The sequence below is a fragment of the Rana temporaria genome, chromosome 1 (genome assembly GCF_905171775.1).
Source record: "Rana temporaria chromosome 1, aRanTem1.1, whole genome shotgun sequence".
In the NCBI taxonomy this organism is placed as follows: domain Eukaryota; kingdom Metazoa; phylum Chordata; class Amphibia; order Anura; family Ranidae; genus Rana; species Rana temporaria.
In genome coordinates, this window is record NC_053489.1 from 293,969,641 (window position 1) to 293,994,072 (window position 24,432).

The window sequence follows — 24,432 nt, forward strand, 5'->3', positions numbered from 1 at the left end:
TGTGAGGTTGGACATGGTGCCCTTCCTCCTGCAAAGGGCCATCTGACAATACAGCTGAGCTAGCAAGGAATTGGGTTTTTTGACAGATGGCACTTTTTTTCCCCCATTTCCAAACACTTGCCTGGAAAAGTTTAGCTGACAGGCCTCCCCCCTCTTCCTGCATTCCTTGTGACAAACTTGTTTCAAGAAAGTGCTTGGAGACAGGGAAAAGGGCCCTCTGTTAAAGCAGCCATCTTCTCGCTAGCTATGTTGTTGGATGGCCAAGGAGAAAGAAGTGCCACCAACCTGTCCAACCTTACAGCTAACCTTAAACAGCACATAGGATGATAGGGCAAACTACTACATGAAATTGGTCCCCTGGGAAACACAATAATAAAAATGGAACTGAAACATCTTATTTAAACCAGTAAAGCGATAAATATACAAGTAGGGATGGTGCAATAAAAAAAACATGCTGCAGCCCTGTTTTGACAAGGTGTTGTGAGGGGAGCTCTATAGTCTTCCACATGCAGACAACTTGGCCCTTTTCTTGCTCAGATGACAAAACCACTTAGCTTGCTACAGAAACACACAAAGTATTTTTTTTTTTTTTTACAAGAGCAAGAAAGCCTAAAAATAAAAAGCATATACACTATATTGTCAAAAGTATTGGGTTGCCCATTCGGACACCTGTTTTTACACACACATGAACTTTAATGGCATCCCAGTCTTGGTCCGTAGGGCTCAATATTAAGTTGGCCCACCTTTCACATTCCTCTACCCTAAACTCACTCATCCATGTCTTTTATGGATCTTGTTTGTGCATTGGTGAGCAGTTGTTGGGACAGGAAGGGGCCATCCCCAAACTGTTCCCATAAAGTTGGGAGCATGAAATTGTCCAAAATGTCTTGGCATGCTGACGCCTTAAGAGTTTCCTTCATTGGAACCAAAAGGCCAAACCCAACCCCTGAAAAACTACTCCACACCATAATCCCCCCCCCCCCCAAATGGTTTTAACCAGTGCACAAAGCAAGGTCCATAAAGACATGGACGAGCAAGTTTAGGGTAGAGGAACTTGACTGGCCTGCACAGAGTCCTGACCTCAACCCGAAAGAACACCTTTGGGATGAATTAGATTGGAGACTCCGAGACAGGCCTTCTCGTTCTACATCAGTGCGTGACCTAGCAAATGGAAGAATGATAAAACATTTCCATAGGACAGACACACTCCTAAACCTAGTGGACAGCCTTCCCTGAAGAGTTGAATCTGTTATAGCTGCAAAGGGTGGGCCAACTCAATATTGAACCCTACGGACTAAGATTGGGATGCCATTAAAAAAATTCATATGCATGTATATTTTGACCTGGCAGCTCAGCTGAAAAATAGTAGCTTCACCATTTCCTGTCTAGCTTTGCACATTATAGGGAACAAATAAAATAAAAATGGGAATTTCCTTTACCCTTCACAATGCTCTAACAAGAGGCACATGTGTAAAGGAATATAACTTCTGGACTTACATTCTTTCCAGTTAGTAAACAACCTCTGATATGTGCAAAGCTCACAAACAACATTTTATTTTTAATACATTTTGTATTACTTGAAGTAAAACACCAAGGACGTGATGAAATATTAATGTATTTTTGCTGAAAACAGAAATTAATTGTCCAAAGCCCATGGTTTACTTCAAAGTTTCAGGGTCAGACTGAATCTGACTGGTGGCTGAGAGACACACTGGGGCTGATTTACTAAAACTGGAGAGTAAAAAATCTGGTACAGCTCTTAATAAAAATCAATCAGCTTCTAGTTTTTTTTTTTTTGTCAAAGCCTAATTGAACAAACTAAAGTTAGAAGCTGATTGGCTACAATGCACAGCTACTCCAGATTTCGCAATCGCTAGTTTTAGTAAATCAACCCCACTGTATTTGTTGGTTATATCAGATGTCATATTTTCAACTGCAAAGAAGATGAACCGAAAAGTTGTATTTGCTTCTATGTGCTGCTTTATCTACATAATAATTCCACAATGTGTTATATTGTTTATACTCTGTACAGCATTCCTGTAACATTACATCAACAGAATAATAAACTTGCATTCTACAGCCACACATTTATAAAGTTCCCCAGCTCTAAACTCACATTTCAAATCCAACTTGATTTCTGTCATATTTCAACAACATAGAGAATGTTCAGTTATTATAAAACAGTGAATGAAATAACATATTGATTTAAAAAAATAAATAAAAGGATCCTTTAACATGTATAGGCCACACTGGGCCCTTGGTTAAAGTACAAAGAGTGATCAACAAAATAATCTGTATAGTCAGTGTTTGTGAAATATGTTTGTAGTTCAAAGCAATTCTAAGTCTATGCAAACAAAAAAGGTATATGTGATGTACATCAGTAATCTCTTCACTTAGCACAAGGTGCTGATTTCTGCTTTTGTGCAGCCCCATTTGCAACAAATGCCTGCCACTCCAACAGATATTTCTCTCCTTGTCCTGGAGAATGTTGTCCAGGGGAACTGATCTGAACCTAGAGTACCGCTGTTCTGAGATTCACGCTGAATTTTTTTATCTGTATCTTCCACTTGATGCATGTACTCACTAAAATCCTCCGATACTGGTATGCGGTCTTTGAAATCATCGTAGGCGATAAAGGGATGTTGTGATAAATGTTCTTGTTTTAAGTGAAAATCAGGCATCTGAAGCTGTTCCAGGTTAGTTCCTAAAAGTGCCTGTACCATCAACTGGTTTACTTCTCTGTTAGTGGAATCCTGCAAGTTATCTTGGGGAAAAAAGAAACAAAAATATTAAACATTTAGAAAATTTCTCAATATTTACCCGTGTTTTCTTTCAGAAAGTATTATTTAACTTTATCAAGTACCTGTTATCTACTAACTCTGTTTTAAGGTTTTAATAGCACTGTATACTAAAACAGTTATATCTGAAAAGCCAAAATGTAATGGCAAGAGTACATGGCAACTCATGAATGACCCTTTCACTGTTCTGAGCCAATAAAAGTTGCACTCTGATACACTATATTACCAAAAGTATTGGGACGCCTGCCTTTACACCCACATGAACTTTAATGGCATCCCAGTCTTAGTGCGAGGGTTCAATATTGAGTTGGCCCACCCTTTGAAGCTATACATTTTTAACTCTTCTGGGAAGGCTGTACACAAGGTTTAGGAGTGTGTCTATGGGAATGTTTGACCCTTCTTCCAGAATCGCATTTGTAAGGACAGGCACTGATGTTGGAGAGAAGGCCTGGCTCGCAGTCTCCACTCCAATTCATCCCAAAGGTGTTCTATTGGGTTGAGGTCAGGACTCTGTGCAGGCCAGTCAAGTTCCTCTACCCCAAACTCGCTCATCCAAGCCTGGCCTCACAAATGCACTTCTGGAAGAATGGTCAAACATTCCCATAGACACAAAACCTAAAGTCCTAAACCTTGTGGACAGCCTTCCCAGAAGAGTTTAAGCTGTTATGGCTGCAAAGGGTGGGCCAGCTCAATATTAAACCCTACAGACTAAGACTGGGTGTGTAAAGGCAGGTGTCCCAATACTTTCGGTAATATTGTGTATATTGCAACAAGTTCTACAAGTTATTGTTATCAATGCTTTACACCTTTGTTCTGCCTTAATACATAAAACCAATAATTTTCTAGTAGACTAACATTTTAGAAGGTAGATTTTCTGTTCTCTACTACAGATAAAATAAATAAAAAATAAGTCAATATTTACTGTAAATGCAAAATTGAGAACAATAAATAGGTAAAATAAGGTGTCGTGACTTATCATATGTTATAAAGCAGTATTAAAGCGGTGGTTCACACAAAAAGTGAACCTCCACTTTTTGGATCCCTCCCCCCCTCCGGTGTCAAATTTGGCACCTTTCAGGGGGTGGGGGGGTGTGCAGATACCTGTCTAAGAGTCGGGTATTTGCACCACTTCCGGGTTCTGACTCCCGCGCGAGTCCAGCCCCTTCACATCACCCCCCCCTGTCTTCTGGGAAACACTGCTCCCAGGAGAGAGTGGGGACCAGTGACGGGACGCCGCGATCCTCGCACATGCGCAGTAGGGAATCGGGCAGTGAAGCCGCAAAGCTTCACTGCCTGATTCCCTCACCAAGGATGGCGGCGGAAGCCGCCGAAGACGCGGGCGCGCTGGACAGGTAAGTGTCCATTTTTTAAAAGTCAGCAGCTGCAGTATTTGTAGATGCTGGCTTTTTAAAAAAAAAAAAATTAATAAAATATCGGATGGACCTTTCGCTTTAATAGCCCAGTATTATGTACAATACTGTGCAAACGTTTTAGGCAAATGTAAAGAAATGCTGTAAAGTAAGATTGTTTTCAATAATATATAATTTAAATTGTTTATTTTTATCAATTTACAAAATACAAATCAAGCAGACAGAACAATCTAAATCAAACGAACATTTGGTGAGACTACCCTTTAGCTCCAAACCAGAATCAATTCTTACGCTTGCACACTTTGTACATTTTCACAAAGTCGGGGCTTTTGTAGGACGAGTCAAGTGTATGATCAACCAATTATACCAAGCAGGTGCTAATGATCATCAATTTCATATGTAGGTTGAAACAGTCATTGACTGAAATAGAAAATAGAGACAGATGTGTAGGATTCTTAAAACTGGGTGAGAAACAGCTAAACTCTGCTACTAAGGTGAGGTTGTGAAAGACACAGGTCACACACACACACACACACACACACACACAAGTAGAGAAACTTCTAGTGACCTCTACTCCCACTATGACCTTCCCCCTCTTAGGGGTCGTTTACTGTGGTGATACACATGGAGTGTCACTTTTTTAATTTCATGTTTGTTTGTATTTTATTGTTTTACAGCCATATTAATAAAAATGTGTACTTTCCTTCACATGTGTATTCCTTACCTTTGCTTATCGTACCGTAATAGTCCAATTGCCCACAACTTCCCTGGTCTTTGGTTTGGGACCCAAATTCCAACCTTTATTCAATTTAGAACCCTGGATGATGATGGTACTTTTAATTAATTCTATATCATATGTACCCTATAGAGGCTAACTTTATATCATATTGAAGCATGGTGAAGGTTCCTTGTAAGTTTGAGGCTGCATTTCTACTAGAGGTGCACCGAATGGAAATTTTGGTGCCGAAACCAAAACTGAAAATTTAAGATGCACTTGGCCGAAACCAAAATTGACAGCTTTTTAAAAAAGTACCAGTCTTCCAGGACGGCACACCTGAGATGACGGTCCCACCTGACAGGAAACACAATCAACAGAGTTTAAAAGGCCCCACCCTTCCCTCTGTCTCACAGTTATGACAAAGTATAGACCCACACCGGTGTCAGAGGGTACCTCTGTGAGAACATTACCAACAATTAAGGGTAGGGAAGTAGGCCTGCCGTCCTGGAAGACTTCCTAGAAAATCCGTTACCGGTAAGTGTAACTGGTACTTTTCTTCAGTCATCTTCCAGGACGGCACACCTGAGACGATGAGCAAGAAGTTCAGGCCTACCTTAGGGTGGGATCGCCGCCTGTAGGACCTTCCTGCCGAATGCCAAGTCCTGAGGAGAAAACAGCTCCACTCTGTAGTGCCTCAGGAAAGTATTTTGGCTCGTCCAAGTTGCTGCTCTGCAGATTTGATGAATCGATGTGCCTGCTCTCTCTGCCTGCTCTCTCTGCCCAGGAGGTCGCCAGAGATCTGGTTGAGTGAGCTTTAATGTGAGCTGGAACAGGTTTTCCTGACTGTTCATAAGCTACTGCGATAGTCTGTTGAATCCACCTGGCTATCGTAGGCTTAGAGGCTTGAAGCCCTTTCTTTTGACCGGAGAAAGTAATGAACAAATGATTTGATCTCCTGAATTCACTCACTCTATCTAAATAGGCTAGAAGACACATAACGTCTAATAAATGACACCTGGCCTCTGTGTCATTTTTAGGATTCTGACAAAAGGAGGGGAGGACAATCTCCTGTGACCTTTGAAATTCAGAGGTCACTTTTGGTAAATATAAAGGATCCTGTCTGAGAATTACCCTATCCTCTAGGAGCAACAAAAAAAGGCTCTTTTATCGTCAGAGCTTGCAAGTCACTAACCCTTCTGGCTGTGGTGATTGCCAGAAGGAAGGCCATCTTAAGTGAAAAAAATTTAACGGAAATCTGAGCCACCAGCTCAAAAGGCTCTTTGGTTAGAGCATCTAGTACCAGGGATAAATCCCAAGGTGGGAACCTGATTATCTTTACCGGGGTTACCCTTTCCCTGGCTGTCAAAAATCTTTTTACCAGTGGGTTCAGGGCCAGCCTTTGGTCAAAAAATACGAACGCCCGTATCTTCCGGGTTCAATCTAAAATGCGTGGTGACGTCAGAACATCACCTCCCTACGTTTCGTCGCAAGGGGACGTGGTCACGGCCCGTGACCACGTCCCCCTGCGACGAAACGTAGGGAGGCGACGTTCTGAAGTCACCGCGCATTTTAGATTGAACCCGGAAGATACGGGCGTTCGTATTTTAGAGCTGGCCGGCTTGTTTGTATACTGGATGCCTTGACTGATCGATTGTGATGCAAGTGCATACCCTTTTGTTTTAATAAATCGCGAGGATTTTACACTATGTGAGTCCCTCTTCTATTTGCATATGCTTACCCGGGTTGGCTGAGATGACTGATCGTTTCTGAGCTTTTTGAGTTGGATCGACCTGTGGGAACACCTGTCTGTTAACATCATTTCGTGCTTTATTTGGTCTCCTTAAACAGAGACCAACAAAATTCGGTAAGAGGCAGTGTTTGTCTTTGGTGGAAGTGCCTTTCTCATCACCTTTCTGGGATGTTTCATTTATCCTGCACTGGGGACATCTGAATTAAGAATCTTCTGCATGGTGGACTTTTGGCTCACTTATCAGACTTATTCACTGAATACAATTTTCATATATTTATTCTTTCATCAAGAATCACTTGTTTTTTACAAAGGACTATTCATTCACCAAGTATAGTAACATATGTCACAGCTTTTCGCATATGGTGTCATTTATTTCATTTACTTGTTTTGCAGATATTCTGACATATAATTTAGCGTGATCTGCTTCCTGTTTTTTTTATTTCCGAATGTTTGGATACCTGAGCTAACGAAGCATCCAGACGCGGAACTTTAAATAATCTGTCTTCTTCCTCCATTTTAAAGGGACACTTACGTTTCCAGGTTTTAAGTTTTAGAACCTTGCGCTCAGGTTCCTTCCATTCTCTTAAAATTATATCCTTAAGTGATTGGTGTATTTAGCCTGCGCTTTTTCCAGCCCCCTGTACAGTCTATCCTGTGCTGAGACTTGAGTGGATGGTAGCTGAATATCTTCAGAGGTATAGATAGCTCTGAGGAGATCCTCCACGTCCTCCGCTGCAAAGAGGTGTCCCTCAGGTCTGGTCTCACAGAGACTATCCTGGTCCGAATTTTCTCCTTCCTCTGGAGAATTCTGATCCTAAGCTTCTAGCTCTTCATCAGAGCCGCCAAGAGGGAATCCATAATACTTGCCAGGGTTCCTGCCAGAGAGGGGGAACTTTCCCTACCTACTAAAGGACTGAAGAGTGGCATTTCAGATTAATGCCCGGCACTCCTTCATAGCCTGTGCTGTATCCTTGCCTGCTAACTTGTATAGGCATTTAAAGCAGAAGGGTTTTGTGTGTGTGGGAGTCTATCACCACAATTGCCACCGCGCTTGGATTTACTGGCAGCTTTGCCTTTGGACCTACTGGTTGTCTCCTGGGCAGGGCATTCAGTTTCTGTAAAACATAAAAGATAAAGCCCTTAACACCATTGCCCCTTAGGGTATCTTGTGGGGGGAAAGGGAATAGGGCCACCCCAAATGCCCTTCCCCCCACCAGCTGAGTCACTCACCCCCTGTGGCGACTTCTGACGCTGCCTGGATTGATCCGGTCTCCTCCTCAATCCCCTTGCAGCAGCTCCACCACCTGAGGCTTTGCCTGGGTAAGCTGGAGGACACAGGATCGTGGACCCCCGCTCCGACACCGCTCCTCGTTTGAGTATGCCGCGACGATCGGCGCCAGTTTGCCGTGGTTCGGAGCACCGGAAGTGACCTCACTCGAGCTCGCCGTCCAGCCAGGGGAACATGTGCACTGGCCTCCATGGAACGCCGACAGTCGAGCGGTAAATACGATAGGATTTTTTCGGCTCCGTCAGCCATCCTGACCACGCTTCTGCCTTCAAACGGACGCATCCTCCACCCGCCCCTCCGGGGGGTATATGAGCGGTTTTCACTCAGACCTTGCATCCACCACTGGCTGCTTTAGATCTGGCATCCTTGGGGGTGGAGAGGTGGAGGAACCTTAGTCCCAGACCTTGGTCTATTTAAAAAAAAGAAAAAAGGTTTCGCTGCCATCCTGTGGGAAACACAATCAATAACTGAGGGACAGAGGGAAGGGTGGGGCCTTTTAAACTCTGTTGATAATTGTGTTTCCTGTCAGGTGGGACCGTCATCTCAGGTGTGCCGTCCTGGAAGATGACTGGAGAAATATATGTTTCTTTATCATACATCACGGGACACCAAGTTAGGCTAATATTCATTACCTACTGGGTTATATGCCATCTCTAGGTGAATGAACACTGGTAGACAAAGTCTTAGACAGGAAGTCCGCCCCTATATAACCCCAACCATACAGAAAGTACCTCCGTTTTTTAGCAGCATCTGAATAGTGGATGGGCATGTTTGTTGAGCGCTCTAAACTCCAGGTCTTTAGTCCCAAAAATGGTTCCTAAATTAATCAAGGATAGCTTAATCTTGGCGCATGAAGATTCACGTCATATGCAAATAAAGCCATACCAGTTTCCTAGGACCACGTATGTGCGTGTGCACGCATGCGCAGAATGTCCCGGCACACAGCCAGCTTATTTAGGCTGAGTATTGCAGACATGTGGTGCTTCCAGGGGACAGCTGTGGGGTACAGAGCAGGTTTTGAACCAGTTTATTTCTCCTTACCCGTGTCACGTGACATGAGTCACCAGGTGTTGCTTGGTGAGCTAAGGTGCTTTACAGGATTGTTGCGTAGGGGCTTGGTGAGCCCTATTAACCACTTCTGGACCAGCCGCCGCAGTTTTCTGGCAGCAGGTTGGCTCAGCTGGGCAAATCGACGTTACCTTACGTTGCATCTTTTTTTTCCCGCTAGGGGCGCGCAAATTGGTCATAAAATGTGATCTGATCTTCATCTAAGTCACAATTGACAATCACAGTCTGCTTAAACTAATAACACACAAAGAATTAAATGTTACCATGTTTTTATTGAAAACACCATGTAAACATTCACAGTGCATGTGGGAAAAGTATGTGAACCCTTGGATTTAATAACTGGGTGAACCTCCTTTGGCAGCAATAACTTCAACCAAACGTTTTCTGTAGTTTCACATCAGACATGCACAACGGTCAGGAGTAATTCTTGACCATTCCTCTTTACAGAACTGTTTCAGTATTCTTGGGATGTCCGGTGTGAATAGCTTTCTTGAGGTCATGCCACAGCATCTCAATCAAGTTGAGGTCAGGACTGACTGGGCCACTCCAGAAGGCGTATTTTCTTCTGTTATTGATTTACTTCTGTGCTTTGGGTCGTTGTCCTGTTGCAACACCCATCTTCTGTTGAGCTTCAGCTGGTGGACAGATGGCCTTACGTTCTCCTGCAAAATGTCTTGATAAACTTGGGAATTCATTTTTCCTTCGATGATAGCAATCCGTCCAGGCCCTGACGCAGCAAAGCAGCCACAAACCATGATGCCCCCACCACCAAACTTCACAGTTGGGATGAGATTTTGATGTTGGTGTGCTGTGCCTCTTTTTCTCCACACATAGTGTTGTGTGTTTCTTCCAAACAACTCAATTTTGGTTTCATCTGTCCACAGAATATTTTGCCAGTACTGCCGTGGAACATCCAGGTGCTTTTGTGCAAACTGAAAAAGTGCAGCTATGTTTTTTTTTGGACAGCAGTGGCTTCCTCTGTGGTATCCTCTGATGAAATCCATTCTTGTTTAGTGTTTTACGTATCGTAGATTCGCTAACAGGGATGTTAGCATATGCCAGAGACTTTTGTAAGTCTTTAGCTGACACTCTAGGATTCTTCTTCACCTCATTGAGCAGTCTGCGCTGTGCTCTTGCGGTCATCTTTACAGGACCACCACTCCTAGGGAGAGTAGCAGCAGTGTTGAACTTTCTCCATGTATAGACAATTTGTCTTACCATGGACTGATGAACAGCAAGGCTTTTGGAGATACTTTTATAACCCTTTCCAGCTTTATGCAAGTCAACAATTCTCAATCGTAGGTCTTCTGATAGCTCTTTTGTGTGAGGTATCATTCACATCAGACAATGCTTCTTGTGAAAAGCAAACCCAGAACTGGTGTGTGTGTTTTTATAGGGCAGGGCAGCTGTAACCAACACCTCCAATCTCATATAATTGATTGACTCCAGTTGGATGACACCTCATTCCAATTAGCTCTTGGAGATGTCATTAGTCTAGGGGTTCACATTGGCTGACACCTCATTCCAATTAGCTCTTGGAGATGTCATTAGTCTAGGGGTTCACATACTTTTTCCACCTGCACTGTGAATGTTTACATGGTGTGTTCAATAAAAACATGGCAACATTTAATTATTTGTGTGTTTTTAGTTTAAGCAGACTGTGATTACTTTTTATTGCAACTGTATCTCTCCTCCTAGACAGCCCCCCCCCCTAAAGTTAGAATACACATAGGTAACACATTTAACCCCTTGATCTCCCCCTAGTGTTAACCCCATCCCTACCAGTGACATTTATACAGTAATCAGTGCATTTTTATAGCACTGATTGCTCTATAAAGGTCAATGGTCCCAAAAATGTGTCCAATTTGTCCCGATAAATAATAAAAATGCCATAAATCTATCCCCTATTTTGTAGACGCTTTAACTTTTGCGCAAAGCAATCAATATATGCTTATTTCGTTTTTTTTTTATTTTTTACCAAAAATATGTAGAATACATATCGGCCTAAACTGAGGAAAAAAAAATGTTTGCAGGATATTTATTATAGCAAAAAGTAAAAGATATTTTTTTTTCAAAATTGTCGCTTTTCTTTTGTTTATAGTGCAAAAAATAAAAACCGCAGAGGTGATACCACCAAAAGAAAGTTATATTTGTGGGAAAAAAAGGACCTCATTTAAAAACTCAGGAACTGCTTCCTCAGGTGTCTCAGCGCCAAGACAGTTCTGCTGCCAACAGGGCGTTAGAGCCAGGGGCAAGCCACAGGGCCAGAAGATACCCCGAGTCAAAAACTCTTCTAAACCCGGGACCAAGCCCTTCATTTGAGAGAATGCCCCACTCTATCAGGTGGGGGGGAGGCTGCTGCACTTTGCGGACATTTGGAGAACAGTGGTTCAGGACGAGTGGGTCACCTCAACAGTATCACGCGGTTACAAGCTGGAATTACCCTCTGATCCTTCAAAGAGAAACCTATTGTTTCAGGCACTAGATCATTTAGTGCCTCAGGGTGTTATTATACAGGTTCCTGTATCTGAAAGGGGTGCAGGGTTTTATTCGAACCTGATCACGGTTCAGAAACCAAATGGGGACACAAGGCCAATTTTGGATCCAAGATCCCTGAACCAGCATCTATTAATCCAGTTCTTTCGGATGGAGTCTGTCCTCTCAGTAGTAGCCTCGCTCCAGATGGGAGATCAATGCCCTGTACACACGATCGGACCTTTGTCCGACCAAATTCACATCAAAATTCTGACGGAATTCCATCGGAGGAAAAGAGAACATGTTCTCTATGTAATCTCCAATGGAAATTCATCGGAATTTCTCCAATTGGGCATACACACAGTCGGAATTTCAGATGGAAAAAGTCAGTCAGACTTTTTCCATTGGAAATTCCGATCGTGTGTACTAAGCCTTAGCCTTTATCGATAACAAGGACGCATATTTACACGTACCTATCTTTCAACCTCATCAGAGGCTCCTACGATTTGCAGTAGAGGAATGTTATTTCCTGTTTATTGGTCTGCCCTTCCAGCTTGACACAGAACCCCGGGTGCTTACAAAAGTCCTAGCACCAGTATCGGGTCTTTTAAGGGCCCAGGGAATCCTGGTGCTCGGATACCTGGACGACCTCCCACTCATCGATCACTAATAACAGGCTCTAGAACAGAGCATAATCTACACAGTGCAGTATTTAGAAAGCCTAGGCTGGGTCATAAATACCGAAAAGGCAGCGCGATCGCGACCAGGTCTGAAGCTCCGCGGCCGCTGGACCCGATCGCCGCCGGTGTCCCGTGATCAGTCACCGGAGCTGAAGAACGGGGAGAGGTGTGTGTAAACACCTTCCCCGTCCTTTATTGTGGCAGTGTCAGTGATCGTCTGTTCCCTGATATAGGGAAAGAGTATCACTGACGTCACACATCCAGCCCCGCCCCACTACAGTTAGAAACACATATGAGGTCACACTTAACCCCTACAGTGCCCCCTAGTGGTTAACTCCTAAACTGCAATTGACATTTTCACAGTAAACAGTGCATTTTTATAGCACTTTTTGCTGTGAAAATGACAATGGTCCCAAAAATGTGTCAAAATTGTCCGATGTGTGCACCATAATGTTGCAGTCAAAAAAAAAAAAAAAAAAAATTATATATATATATATATATATATATATATATATATATATATATATATATATATATATATATATATATATATATAAAATTGGAAAAAAAAAATCGCTCATCGCCGCCATTAGTAGTAAAAAAAAAAAAATTAGAAAAAAATATCCCCTATTTTGTAAACGCTATAAATTTTGCGCAAACCAATCGATAAACGCTTATTTCGAAACAAAATGACCAAAAATAGGGAGTAGAATACGTATCGGCCTAAACTGAGGAAATTTTTTTTTTTTTTTATATATATTTTTGGGGGATATTTATTATAGCAAAAAGTAAAAAATATTGAATTTTTTTCAAAATTGTCGCTCTATTTTTGTTTATAGTGCAAAAAAAAAAAAAACGCAGAGGTGATCAAATACCACCAAAAGAAAGCTCTATTTGTGGGGGGGGGGGGAAGGATGCCAATTTTGTTTGGGAGCCACGTCACACGGCCGCGCAATTGTCAGTTAAAACAATGCAGTGCCGAATCGCAAAAAGGGGCAAGGTCCTTAACCTGCATAATGGTCCGGGTCTTAGGTGGTTATTAAAAAAAAAACACGCACCAAAAATGCCCAATTGAAAACACTGCAAGAACGCATCAATAATGCACCCATGTAATGTTTTTTAGTCACATGACCTATGAAAATATACTTTAAGCACGGATTTGGAGATTTGGTCAGGATCAAGGCTGTTTTATATGCTGAGAAATACAGGCAGATACTTATCCATCATGCCATACCATTAGGTAGGCATGTAATTGGCCCCAAATGTATTCTGAGGCAGGACAATGACTCAAAACATACAGCCAATGTTATTAGGAACAATCATCAGCATAAAGAGGAACAAGGAGACCTGGAAGTAATGGATTGGCCCCCACAGAGATCCGATCTTAACATTTGTGAGTCTGTCTGGGATTACATGAAGAGACAGAAGGGTTTGAGGCAGCCCAAATCCACAGATCATATTTGCGTGCACTCGGCACCAAGGTGTCAATACCAATCTAAAGGGGTCCTTGCACTGACCTCCAATGTAAGGAGGCACTTCTTCAGTGACCACCAATGTAAGGGAGCATTACACCACTATAAGGGGACAATCCATTACTGACCACAGATTTAAGGGGACACTTCTCCACTGACCACAAATGTATAGGGACATTACACCACTGACCCCAAATATAAGGGGGCACTACACCCCTGACCACCAAAACTGTAAGGGGGCACTTCTCCGTAGACCATCAATGTAAGGGGACACTTTTTCACTGACCACCAATGCAAGGAGGGCACTTTATTGACCACCATTATAAGGGGCACAACACCACTAACCACCAATGTAAAGAAATACTAAAATCTGAACTGCTATTACTGCCATCATTACTTTATCTATCAATATAACTATATTGACAATGTACTGATCATGCTAATGTACCATGAGCTGTAGTCCTTAAAATCTTAACAGAGTTTTCCAATACATAAAAGTTATTTCAATTGCTTCTATGTGATAAAAAGATTGGGAAATCTGTGCAAGATGATACAAAAAAAGTTTTGAAGAATTACAATACTGACCACCAGTGTAAGGGGGCACTTCTCCAATGACCATTAACGCAAGGAGGCACTTCTCCACTGACCACCAATGTGAGAAGGCACTAAATCACCAATGTAAGGGGGCATTATTCCACTGACCACCAATGTATGGGGGCACTACAACACTCGCCACCGACTCTTACTACAATTTGAACTGCCATTATTATAATAATATCTACAACTTACTGATCACACTAGTGTACCAGAAGCTGTAGATATAAACATTTTTAGTAGAGGTTCCCTGATACAAAAAAAACAAAACAAAGAAAAACGTAATTCCTCTCTGTCTGCATTGCTTTTTCTGGCCATTGTGTCATTTTTTGATTATTGTTCAAAATTATTATATAATGGGGGTTTTATAAATTTCTCCACCTAGGTGGTAAAGAGGCTAGGTACATCACATTCTCTATTACTGAATTATATTTACAAATTACTAATCACCCTAATGTACCATGAGCTGTAGATATAGAAAAAAATCTCTGTGACAAAAAGTTTAGGAGAAGCTGTTTAGGATGATACAAAACGTTTTAAAGAACTCGATCTACAAGAAATCATGCAATTTAAAAACATATGCCGGTCAAATCAAAGAATGTTTTACTAGTGTGTATCAAGTTATTTGTGTATATGGTTTAAAGTGGTTATTTGGAGAATGACCAAGCATATGCCTAACACCAACTAAGGATAAGGAAAAAAGACCAGTTTACTTGATTTGAGGTGTTTTGTCAAACACCTGACGGAGAACAATATGATGTAAAGGTTTTCCATTTGTTACGATTATTCCTTTGATATCAAGAAACATGTGTTAGTACATATGTCAATTTTGTAGCTGGTTTGTGAAGCTATGTAATAGTGTTCTATTATACTGAAATGAAAATGTACTTAAGACATGCATATCATTTCACAGCAAGAATTTGCATTGAGCTGGAAATGCTTGCTGCCTGAGCACTGAATTGTCCATGAAGGTTCTCTACAAGTCATGGTATGTCTAGTAAGTAGTTAATCATATTTAGCTGAACTTGCTTTGTAATGTTAAAGACTTTTCATAGCTTATCCAAGAAACTACTTCAATTTTCACTAGTGTCAGGAAGATATGCCAGCTCTTATTACACAGGGAACATGGACACCAAGGAAAATAATATGTTATTGACCAAGAGATCGTCTGCCTTTACATGGTGATTGGGTCAAGATCCCTGGGTTACCTGTGTGGACATAAATGTTGATACAGCTGTATCCCTTGTATCTACAGTTGCTGTAGATACAAGGGAGACATGCAAGGAGAATAAACAGCATTTTAGCTTGCACATTATTGGATAATAAAATCAGCAAAGCTTCCCCTCATTTCAGATCTTCCCCTCAGATTTAAAGCGACTGCACTTCAAAGTGCAATTTCAAGTGCACTTTACACTTGTAGTGCAAAGAGAATTTGCCTTTCGTAAATAACCCCCGTTGTCTTCAAAATTAAAGAACCAGTCCACTAAAATTTGAAAAACTGCTTCTAGATATACTGGACATTGAAGATTACTCTTTAAAGGGCTCTGACACAAACTTCCCATAAAATCTCATATTTTTATATCCACTAACAAACTAATGCACATAAAACTGATGTATTATTTTTGTTTGCCCTTTATTGCAAATTCTTAACAAACATTTTAATAGCAGAATGTAAATTGTTAAGACTTTAGCTAATGGAAGTAGAACCAGCGCTAAACCCATTCTCAGTCACATTTTAAGATTAATCTATCTAGCCCTATAAAGCGAGTAGGTTTAGAGTTAGTTTTGACTTTACTTCCACTTTAAAATAGGAAGATGTCTCACTGAGAAAAGGTGGCAAGACATCTGTCTATTCTTGAGCAACTTGTGCACCAAAAGGACCTTCATGTTGCACATATGGTTGAAGATGTATTCATGTTTGTATTCAATGATACAAAATTAAAATTTGCAATTTTAATTAATCAATAAACTTTTTTATATCATTATGTTTTATGCATATTTATCAGTACCGTGATAGTCCCCCCCAAACCAATTGAGTGGGTGGCTCTGGGTCTAGCTTCAGCTACTAGCCCTTCTCCCCCACTCTCCCCCATTTTCTATGCTGGAAATGTGATTGTTGGAAGAGACTGTTACCACACAAAGATAGTTGGTTGTTGCCAAAATTCAAGAATGGTTCAATTGCTGCAAAATGTGTTTTGGTTAAGGTTTATATTCAGGCTCGCTTGTATTGTGCCATGTATGGCCAGTACAAAACTATGGAAGTCAGACATACGTTTATGAATACATTATGGTCAATGCATTACCTAAATACATAAGTATGTACACAAAAGCATATCATTTTTTAGGCAATGTTAAAGTGCTACTGCATGGGTCAATGGTAGCCAAGCTTACTGGACTTGTATAGAAAAAAATATATACCGGTATTATAAATGATAAAACTCTTGTATATTGTTCTATATTCTCAAAATGTAGTGCATTTGTCCTAGTTTGACAATGCCCATATTTGAAACTTTAACATGACCTTGACTTAAAATAAGGAACGATGTTGCCAATAGGACTTTAGCTGAACAGCTAAATGATCAAGACAGTGTAAAAATTTACCACAACATTTTTAAAGCGTAATACAAAGTAAAGTTAGGTGAACTGATTGTCAACTCTGACATATTGAGGGTCACCTAAACTCATCATTATTTTAAATATGGTCACTTACCTAAAACTTTAAATATCTGGGAGGAGGTAATGAACACCTGGTTTGCAGATACTTTTAAGTATTGGTGGATAAACTCATCAAATTTAAGTTTATACATCATTTACACTACACGCCTGATAGACTGTACTGTATGGACCAGTGTCTTAGATGTGGTGACTCCTCAGCTATCCTAAATCCTGTTTTCTGGACTTGCTCTTGTATCACTGCCATTTGGGAAGTATTACACTCCATACTAGAGACTTACCTCGTATTTTCCAGTCCTACAACCTCTGAAGTATGTCTTCTTGAACTACATAAATTCTTTGGTCCACAAACATATTATTTTTCACCTAATATTTTTGCAGGCAAGGAAGTCTATACTACTCAATTGGAAGAATCCCAACCCTCCAACTTTAACACAAGAATTTTGCCTGATAAATGCAGCTTTGCCCGAGCACCAGATAACACATACTGGCATAGCTTGCCCCATAAAATTCTATAAAATCTGAAATCTATGGCTGGAATCCCTTATGAGAAGCTACTCTTTACCTACTTTAGATTTTGATTCTAAGGCAATCCATAGATTTATTTTCACTGGTTGAAAAAAAAAAAAAGACTTGATTCCCCATCCTCAAATTTGTCCGTGTTCACCCGATCCAATCCGCCAGACGGAAGAAAAAGTAGGTTTTTCCTCCGTCACACTTTGGCAGGTCGGAGCGGGTCGGATGTCAGCAGGCATGTCACCGCTGACATCCGCGGCTCCATAGAGGAGCACGGAGCGCCCGTTCAGGTCCGCCTAAAAAACTGGCAGGTGGACCTGAACGGGCCGCCCGTGTGAAAGAGCCCTTACTCTTACAGGAGTGAATTTCCCTTCCTAGGGGTAGATTTCCTCTCACTTCCTGTTGTGTTCCTCCCTTTGTAAGTATGAGTCATACACAAGTTGGATGTTTGTAACTCTGGGACTGCCTGTACCGAGTACCAACTGTCCAAATATGTAAGATATATAACCCTTCCTAAGAATAATATTTGTTCAATTAAACTCTTTTTATCCTATACAAAACCTAAAAATAGTGGTGTTCTGTCTAACTGCCATCAAAATCCTCCCAAAAAAGGTTTTCCTAATTTCAGACAGATGGCTATACACAGTTAAAGAGTTGATTGTTTCATATACTCTAACAAAACAAAAAAAGGAGGATTTACCAAAATCAAATGGAACATTCCTTTTAAATAAAAAAATATATATAAAAAAAGTGTATTGATGCATCAAAAGCGTGTGTTAAAAGAATTAACTGCAGAAACTCACATAATATGAAATAATCAACTTATGTGTAGGACAGTCACAGGCACCTTAATAAAGGAGTTTCCCTGTCAGAGGTGACAATTGAGCCTAAAACTACAACGATTTTTTTTTTTTTATCAAAGTTAACTACAGAGACTATTTAAACCAACAAATTTGGAAACGTTTCGGCTTACAAATTATTTTCATCCTCGTTAGATGCTGTGCATCTAACTGCATACAGTAAGGGAATGTAGAAGATTCCACTGTATCAGGGCAATCGAGGAGGCGGTGAAGCGCCTCAGTTAGGCAGCGCGCGCTGCGAGTTGGTAGAACTTGGCGGACTGCTCACCTCTCCTCACGAAGCCGGACGCCCTCTGCTCCTCCTCAGGTATCCTCTTCCAACGGGACCCCCCGCACGTAAAGATGACAGCACGGATAAACTCTCGTCCGCACAGCTTCACCCCGTACTCGGTGCCGCTCACCGGGCTCCTCTGCCCCCTCAGCTCGCCGGGTAATGCGGACGCAAGGATGAACAGCCCGGCCGCGAACAGCACAGTGCCTCGTAAGAACGCCATTGGAGAAACCCTGTCACCTGAGGCGCGCCTAGGGCTCTCTGTTCTCGAACGGGACGGGCTGTGTAGGAGTCCTGCTGTCACTTCAGTTCTCCGTGTCAGTAAAGTCCTGTATAACCTGCACCATTGCTTTATATCCCCCCATCAGAGCCCATGACTCACCCGACTCCTCTTCCCCTCCCACCCCTTCCCCTCAGACCTACCGCTAGCGTCTTCCACCTCACTGCATCCAGTCGTGCACTCGCCATTCCTACAATTATAAGGGCTCTGTGGAGTGCACACATTCATACAAACTCTGCTTTCTTTCCATTGTCCTTGGAGATGACAGAAAGTGAGGGCTGCTGTAGTCAGATTCCCATTGACTTTAACCACTTGTTTCCTAAACGCTTTTACCCCTTCCTACCCAGGCAACTTTTACCCCCTTCCTGCCCAGGCCACTTTTCAGTGCTGTCACACTTTGAATGACAATTACGTGGTTGTGCAACACTGTACCCATATGAAATTGTTATTATTTTTTCCACACAAATAGAGCTTTTTTTCTGGTGGTATTTAACCAGTTTTCGACCAGCCGCCGCAGTTATACGTAGGTATATGTCACGCGCATGAACGGCAGGGGGTGCGCGCGCCCCCCGCCGTTCCCGACGATCAGATTCGTTTTAGAACTTATCAATCTCCAGGCCAATCTGGGAAGTGATGTTCTCTCCCTCGTGTCGGTCTTTTCGTTCCAGACCGAGAGGAGAGAACATCAACGTGAGTTGCACAACACTACACTGACACCAGGTCACGTGGGCACACAATTCACCCCCGATCACACCCCCCCCAATTAACCCCTTCACCACCTGTCACTGTGTCACCCAGTACAGCAATCAGATATTTTTTTTGATCACTGTACTAGTGTCATTAGTGACTAAAATAAGTGTTAGGGTAATTGGTAATTAGTCTTAGGCCCTTATAGGTCTAGGGACCCCCCCCCCCCCCCCGATAAAGGTTTAACCCCTTGGTTACCCCCTGTCACCAGTGATCACAGTATAAGTGTCACGGCTGACGCAGTTTAGCTAGTTTATTTTTTATAACATCAAGGCACCCGCCATATTTTTCCCAATAAAGGTTTAATCCCCTAATCGCCCGGCGGGTGATCAAAGTTTGGTTTTAGCGCCAGATAGGGTCTGCGTCGCCCCAGGCAGTGTCAGATTAGTGCCAGTAGCGCTAACACCCACGCACGCATCATACGCCTCCCTTAGTGGTATAGTATCTGAACGGATCGATACCTGATCTGATCAGATCTATACTAGGGTTCCCAAAAACGCATTGTTAGCGGGATCAGCCCAGATACCTGCTAGCACCTGCGTTTAGCCCCTTCACCCAGCCCAGCCCACCCAAGTGCAGTATCGATTGATCACTGTCACAAAACACAGTGCAGTGTTCGCAGAGTCAGGCCTGATGGTGACTAAAAAGTGGCACGCTTGTGTAATAATTGTCCACGCACAAGTGGTACCCCTTTCCGAATAAGGGTAACACCAAGTTACCAGCGCTCCCTATGTAATCTGGGCAGTTCTCTGGCTCTACGTGACTATCTTTTCCCTCGTAAACCATAAAACTAGATGTATAGCCTGTTGCCCTGTCACAGAGCTTCTACATCTTGACCCCGTATCTGGCACGCTTTCTGGGAAGGTACTGTTTGATAGACAATCAGACCGAGACCGTTCCAGACCGAGAGGAGAGAACATCAACGTGAGTTGCACAACACTACACTGACACCAGGTCACGTAGGCACACAATTCACCCCCGATCACACCCCCCCCCCCAATTAACCCCTTCACCACCTGTCACTGTGTCACCCAGTACAGCAATCACATATTTTTTTTGATCGCTGTACTAGTGTCATTAGTGACTAAAATAAGTAGGTAATTGGTAATTAGTCTTAGGCCCTGATAGGTCTAGGGACCCCCCCCCCCCCGATAAAGGTTTAACCCCTTGGTTACCCCCTGTCACCAGTGATCACAGTATAAGTGTCACGGCTGACGCAGTTTAGCTAGTTTATTTTTTATAACGTCAAGGCACCCGCCATATTTTTCCCAATAAAGGTTTAATCCTCTGATCGCCCGGCGGGTGATCAAAGTTTGGTTTTAGCGCCAGATAGGGTTTGCGTCGCCCCAGGCAGTGTCAGATTAGTGCCAGTACCGCTAACACCCACGCACGCATCATACGCCTCCATTAGTGGTATAGTATCTGAACGGATCGATACCTGATCTGATCAGATCTATACTAGTGTCCCCTGCAGTTTAGGGTTCCCAAAAACGCATTGTTAGCGGGATCAGCCCAGATACCTGCTAGCACCTGCGTTTAGCCCCTTCGCCCAGCCCAGCCCAGCCCACCCAAGTGCAGTATCGATTGATCACTGTCACAAAACACAGTGCAGTGTTCGCAGAGTCAGGCCTGATCTCTGCGATCGCTAACAGTTTTTGGGTAGCATTTGACTCAGTCGCTAAAGTCAGGTGCTTTTTTACCTTTAAATCTTACTAGTGTACCACTAAATTTAGAGCCCAAAATGGCAAATCGAAGGTACACTAGTGAAGGGTCCTACACGTTTATGAGCCTGACAGATAGTGAAGAGGAGGTCACGCATCTGTCAGATTCTGGCTCAGAATACGATCCTGTAGACGACAGCGGCTCCCTGACAGATAGCTCTGACGACGGAGTTATGGTCCCTGCTAGGGTCAGGCGCACCAGACCCCGATCTTCTGCTGTCGTTGAGGTGCAAGAACCGCAGGGCTCTCGTATGGAGCAGAGAAGTACTAGCGCCGCTATTCCTTCTGGTGAACTGGCAAGCACCAGCATGCCTAGTACATCCTGGTCGTACATCCAGCACTGCAGTATCACGTGGTGACGTGGCGAGTCCCATAAGTGCAGTTCAAGCTGGTGAGGTGGCAAGCACAAGTAGTGTCCCGCTGCCACCAAGAAGAGGACAAAGACAGGCCTGTCGTGCCCATAGTGCCCTTCCTCCTGCATTCGCCAATCCTGATTGGGTACCCACCACTTCTGCAGCACCCGTACTTCCCCCATTCACTGGCCAACCCGGAATTCAGGTGGAAACAGCTGATTTTACGTCACTTGATTTTTATTCGCTGTTTTTCACCGAAGATCTCTATAAATCTATTGTGGATCAAAGCAATTTGTATGCTGGTCAATACATCGCCGCTAATCCCCAGCTGACCCTTGCCAGAGATTGGAAACCAATTACTTTTTCCGAATTTAAAACCTTCCTGGGCCTATCCCTCCTCATGGGCATTACAAAAAAGAGTTGCGGTCATATTGGTCCACTGACCCAATTCACCATATGCCCGTGTTCTCTGCCTCCATGACCAGGACACGATACAAGCATATCTTGCGGTTCATGCATTTCAGTGACAATGAACTCTGTCGTCCTCGGGGAGACCCTGGATATGATCGGCTCTACAAAGTTCGGCCCCTTGTAAACCAATTCAACCAACGTTTTGCAGCCTTGTTTACTCCTGATCAAGTTGTCTGCGTTGATGAGTCCCTGATTAAGTTTTCTGGCCGCTTGTCTATCAAACAGTACCTTCCCAGAAAGCGGGCCAGATACGGGGTCAAGATGTAGAAGCTCTGTGACAGGGCAACAGGCTATACATCTAGTTTTATGGTTTACGAGGGAAAAGATAGTCACGTAGAGCCAGAGAACTGCCCAGATTACATAGGCAGCGCTGGTAACTTGGTGTTACCCTTATTCGGAAAGGGGTACCACTTGTACGTGGACAATTATTACACAAGCGTGCCACTTTTTAGTCACCTTTTTGATTGTGGAATTGGCGCATGTGGCAACCGTGCGACCTAATCGCTGGGGCTTCCCCCAACGGCTTGTAGAATCCCGTCTTAGTCGGGGGGAGAGAGCCTGCTTGCAGTGTAATAATTTGTTAGCAGTGAAGTGGAGGGATTCACAGAATGTTTTCGTTCTGTCCTCGCTTCACGCAGACACGGCAGTCCAAATTCCTACGGCGACTGGTTTTGTGGAGAAACCCCTCTGTATCCACAAGTACAACCTTAACATGGGAGGGGTGGACCTCAATGACCAGTTGTTGGCGCCGTACCTAATTGCCCGTAAGGCCAGACGCTGGTACAAAAAAGTGTCTGTATATTTATTTCAATTGGCTTTGCTGAAGGCTCATGTGCTATACAGAGCTTCAGGACAGACTGGATCCTTCCTTAAATTCCAGGAAGAGATCGTCAGAGCCCTTCTGTTTCCAGACGGTGCTGTTGCCCAACTTCCCAACGCAGTGAGCCGGCTGTATGAAAGGCATTTTCCTTTTTTCCTCCCTGGTACCCCTACCCGAAGAACCCCCCAAAGAAGATGTTGTGTCTGCAGCAACCGCAGATTTAGGCGTGACACCCGCTTTTATTGTCCCTCCTGTCCTGACCAACCTGGTCTCTGCATTGGTGAATGTTTCAAACGCTACCACACACTAGTTGAGTTTTAGTGTAGGGTACAGCACCACATAGTCCTAGGCACACTGGCAACACAGGGTCTCGGAAGATGTGATGGCCATCACATTTTGAGAGACCATAATCTGCAACGTTCAGTTTACAGTTTTTATAAAAGTGGAAAAAAAAAAACTCACACAAAAAAATATATAGAATAAAAAATACAAAAATATTTGTGGTTGTATTTCTCTTCTGTTCATGGACGGACACAGCAGCCTTTGACCTTAGGGTTATTCACCTTCCTTCCAGGAGAGTTAGGCAGAAAAACATCACTTTAAGTGTTAACAACACTTTCCTCATTACAGCTCCTCCCAGGGGGCGTGGTCCCCCGGGTATAACCCACACTCTGCCTCAGCAGCTCCAGTTTTTTTCTGCCTAATGTCAGGAGAGGACAGGCCTTCTGGAGTCCCTGTATTCTGGAATTTTTTTGCGATTTTTTCGCTTTTATTTGTTTTGTTCCTGCATTTTTTTGAATGCTGAGATTCTTCTATCAACTGCCGACTGGGTGACAGGCTGGGTCTTGACTCTTGTAGTCCCCCCATGTTCGGCCATCGAGCGTGTGCCGGCCCTCAGCTCAGCTCTGGGTCGTCCACGACAGGCCCCATTGCTCCAGGGGCGGCCGGGGAACTACATGTCTAAGGGCACACATATGACTGGTCTCTATGGCTTTGTCACAGTGTGTCTGGCCAACAGCCATGTCGTTTAGCGGATGTTTGTTCTGTCCGGAATGCCTCCAGGTGATTTTTACCTCAGACGGTGGCCATCTTGAAAAAGTCTTGGCCTCTAGTGCCTAAAATAGCGCTGCAAAAGTCCGCGAATCATCCCTGAGGGACAGACACAGCGCAGCCAGCACTTCTCAGCATTCCTCAGCGCTTTTAGCTCACACTGCAACCGGGTGGGGTGGTGAGTTCCCTGGGGGCCCCTGCCTTCTGTTTCTGCAGCTGGGAGGTGACCGGTGGGTTGTTCTGCTTTGCAGTACCAGGGTGGCACAGCGCTGGGGCATCATGGAGCCTGAACCAGGAGCTTCTTCCCCAGCAATGCCTGAGTTAACTTTTAGTGCCCTTGCCCCTGCCGCATCTGTTGTGGCAATGACGGCTGTCCTTGAGGTGTTTCTCGCCAGGATTGAAGCGACAAGTGGCCAGAAGGAGGGTAAAAAGCGCCCCCTCCCTGAGCCTGCTTTTC

General features: G+C 43.3%; 1 protein-coding gene across 1 annotated transcript; it reads right to left on the reverse strand.

Moving 5' to 3' along the window:
• Positions 1–1,823: 1,823 nt before the first annotated feature.
• On the reverse strand, positions 1,824–18,869 carry LOC120943869 (prorelaxin H2-like). The gene is made up of 2 exons (XM_040357478.1): positions 18,531–18,869; positions 1,824–2,764 (listed from the first exon to the last, which is right to left on the reverse strand). The coding sequence occupies exons 1-2, from the start codon at positions 18,754–18,756 to the stop codon at positions 2,394–2,396; spliced, it is 597 nt and encodes a 198-aa protein (XP_040213412.1). The 5' UTR covers positions 18,757–18,869; the 3' UTR covers positions 1,824–2,393.
• Positions 18,870–24,432: the final 5,563 nt, after the last annotated feature.

Bases quoted from the DNA above. Each gene is read 5' to 3' on its own strand.
- LOC120943869 (XM_040357478.1), bottom strand. From the start codon at position 18,756: ATGGCGTTCTTACGAGGCACTGTGCTGTTCGCGGCCGGGCTGTTCATC. The intron at 2,765-18,530 runs GTGAGCAGTCCG...TTTTTCCCCAAG, and splicing joins GTCCGGCTTCGTGAGGAGAG to ATAACTTGCAGGATTCCACT.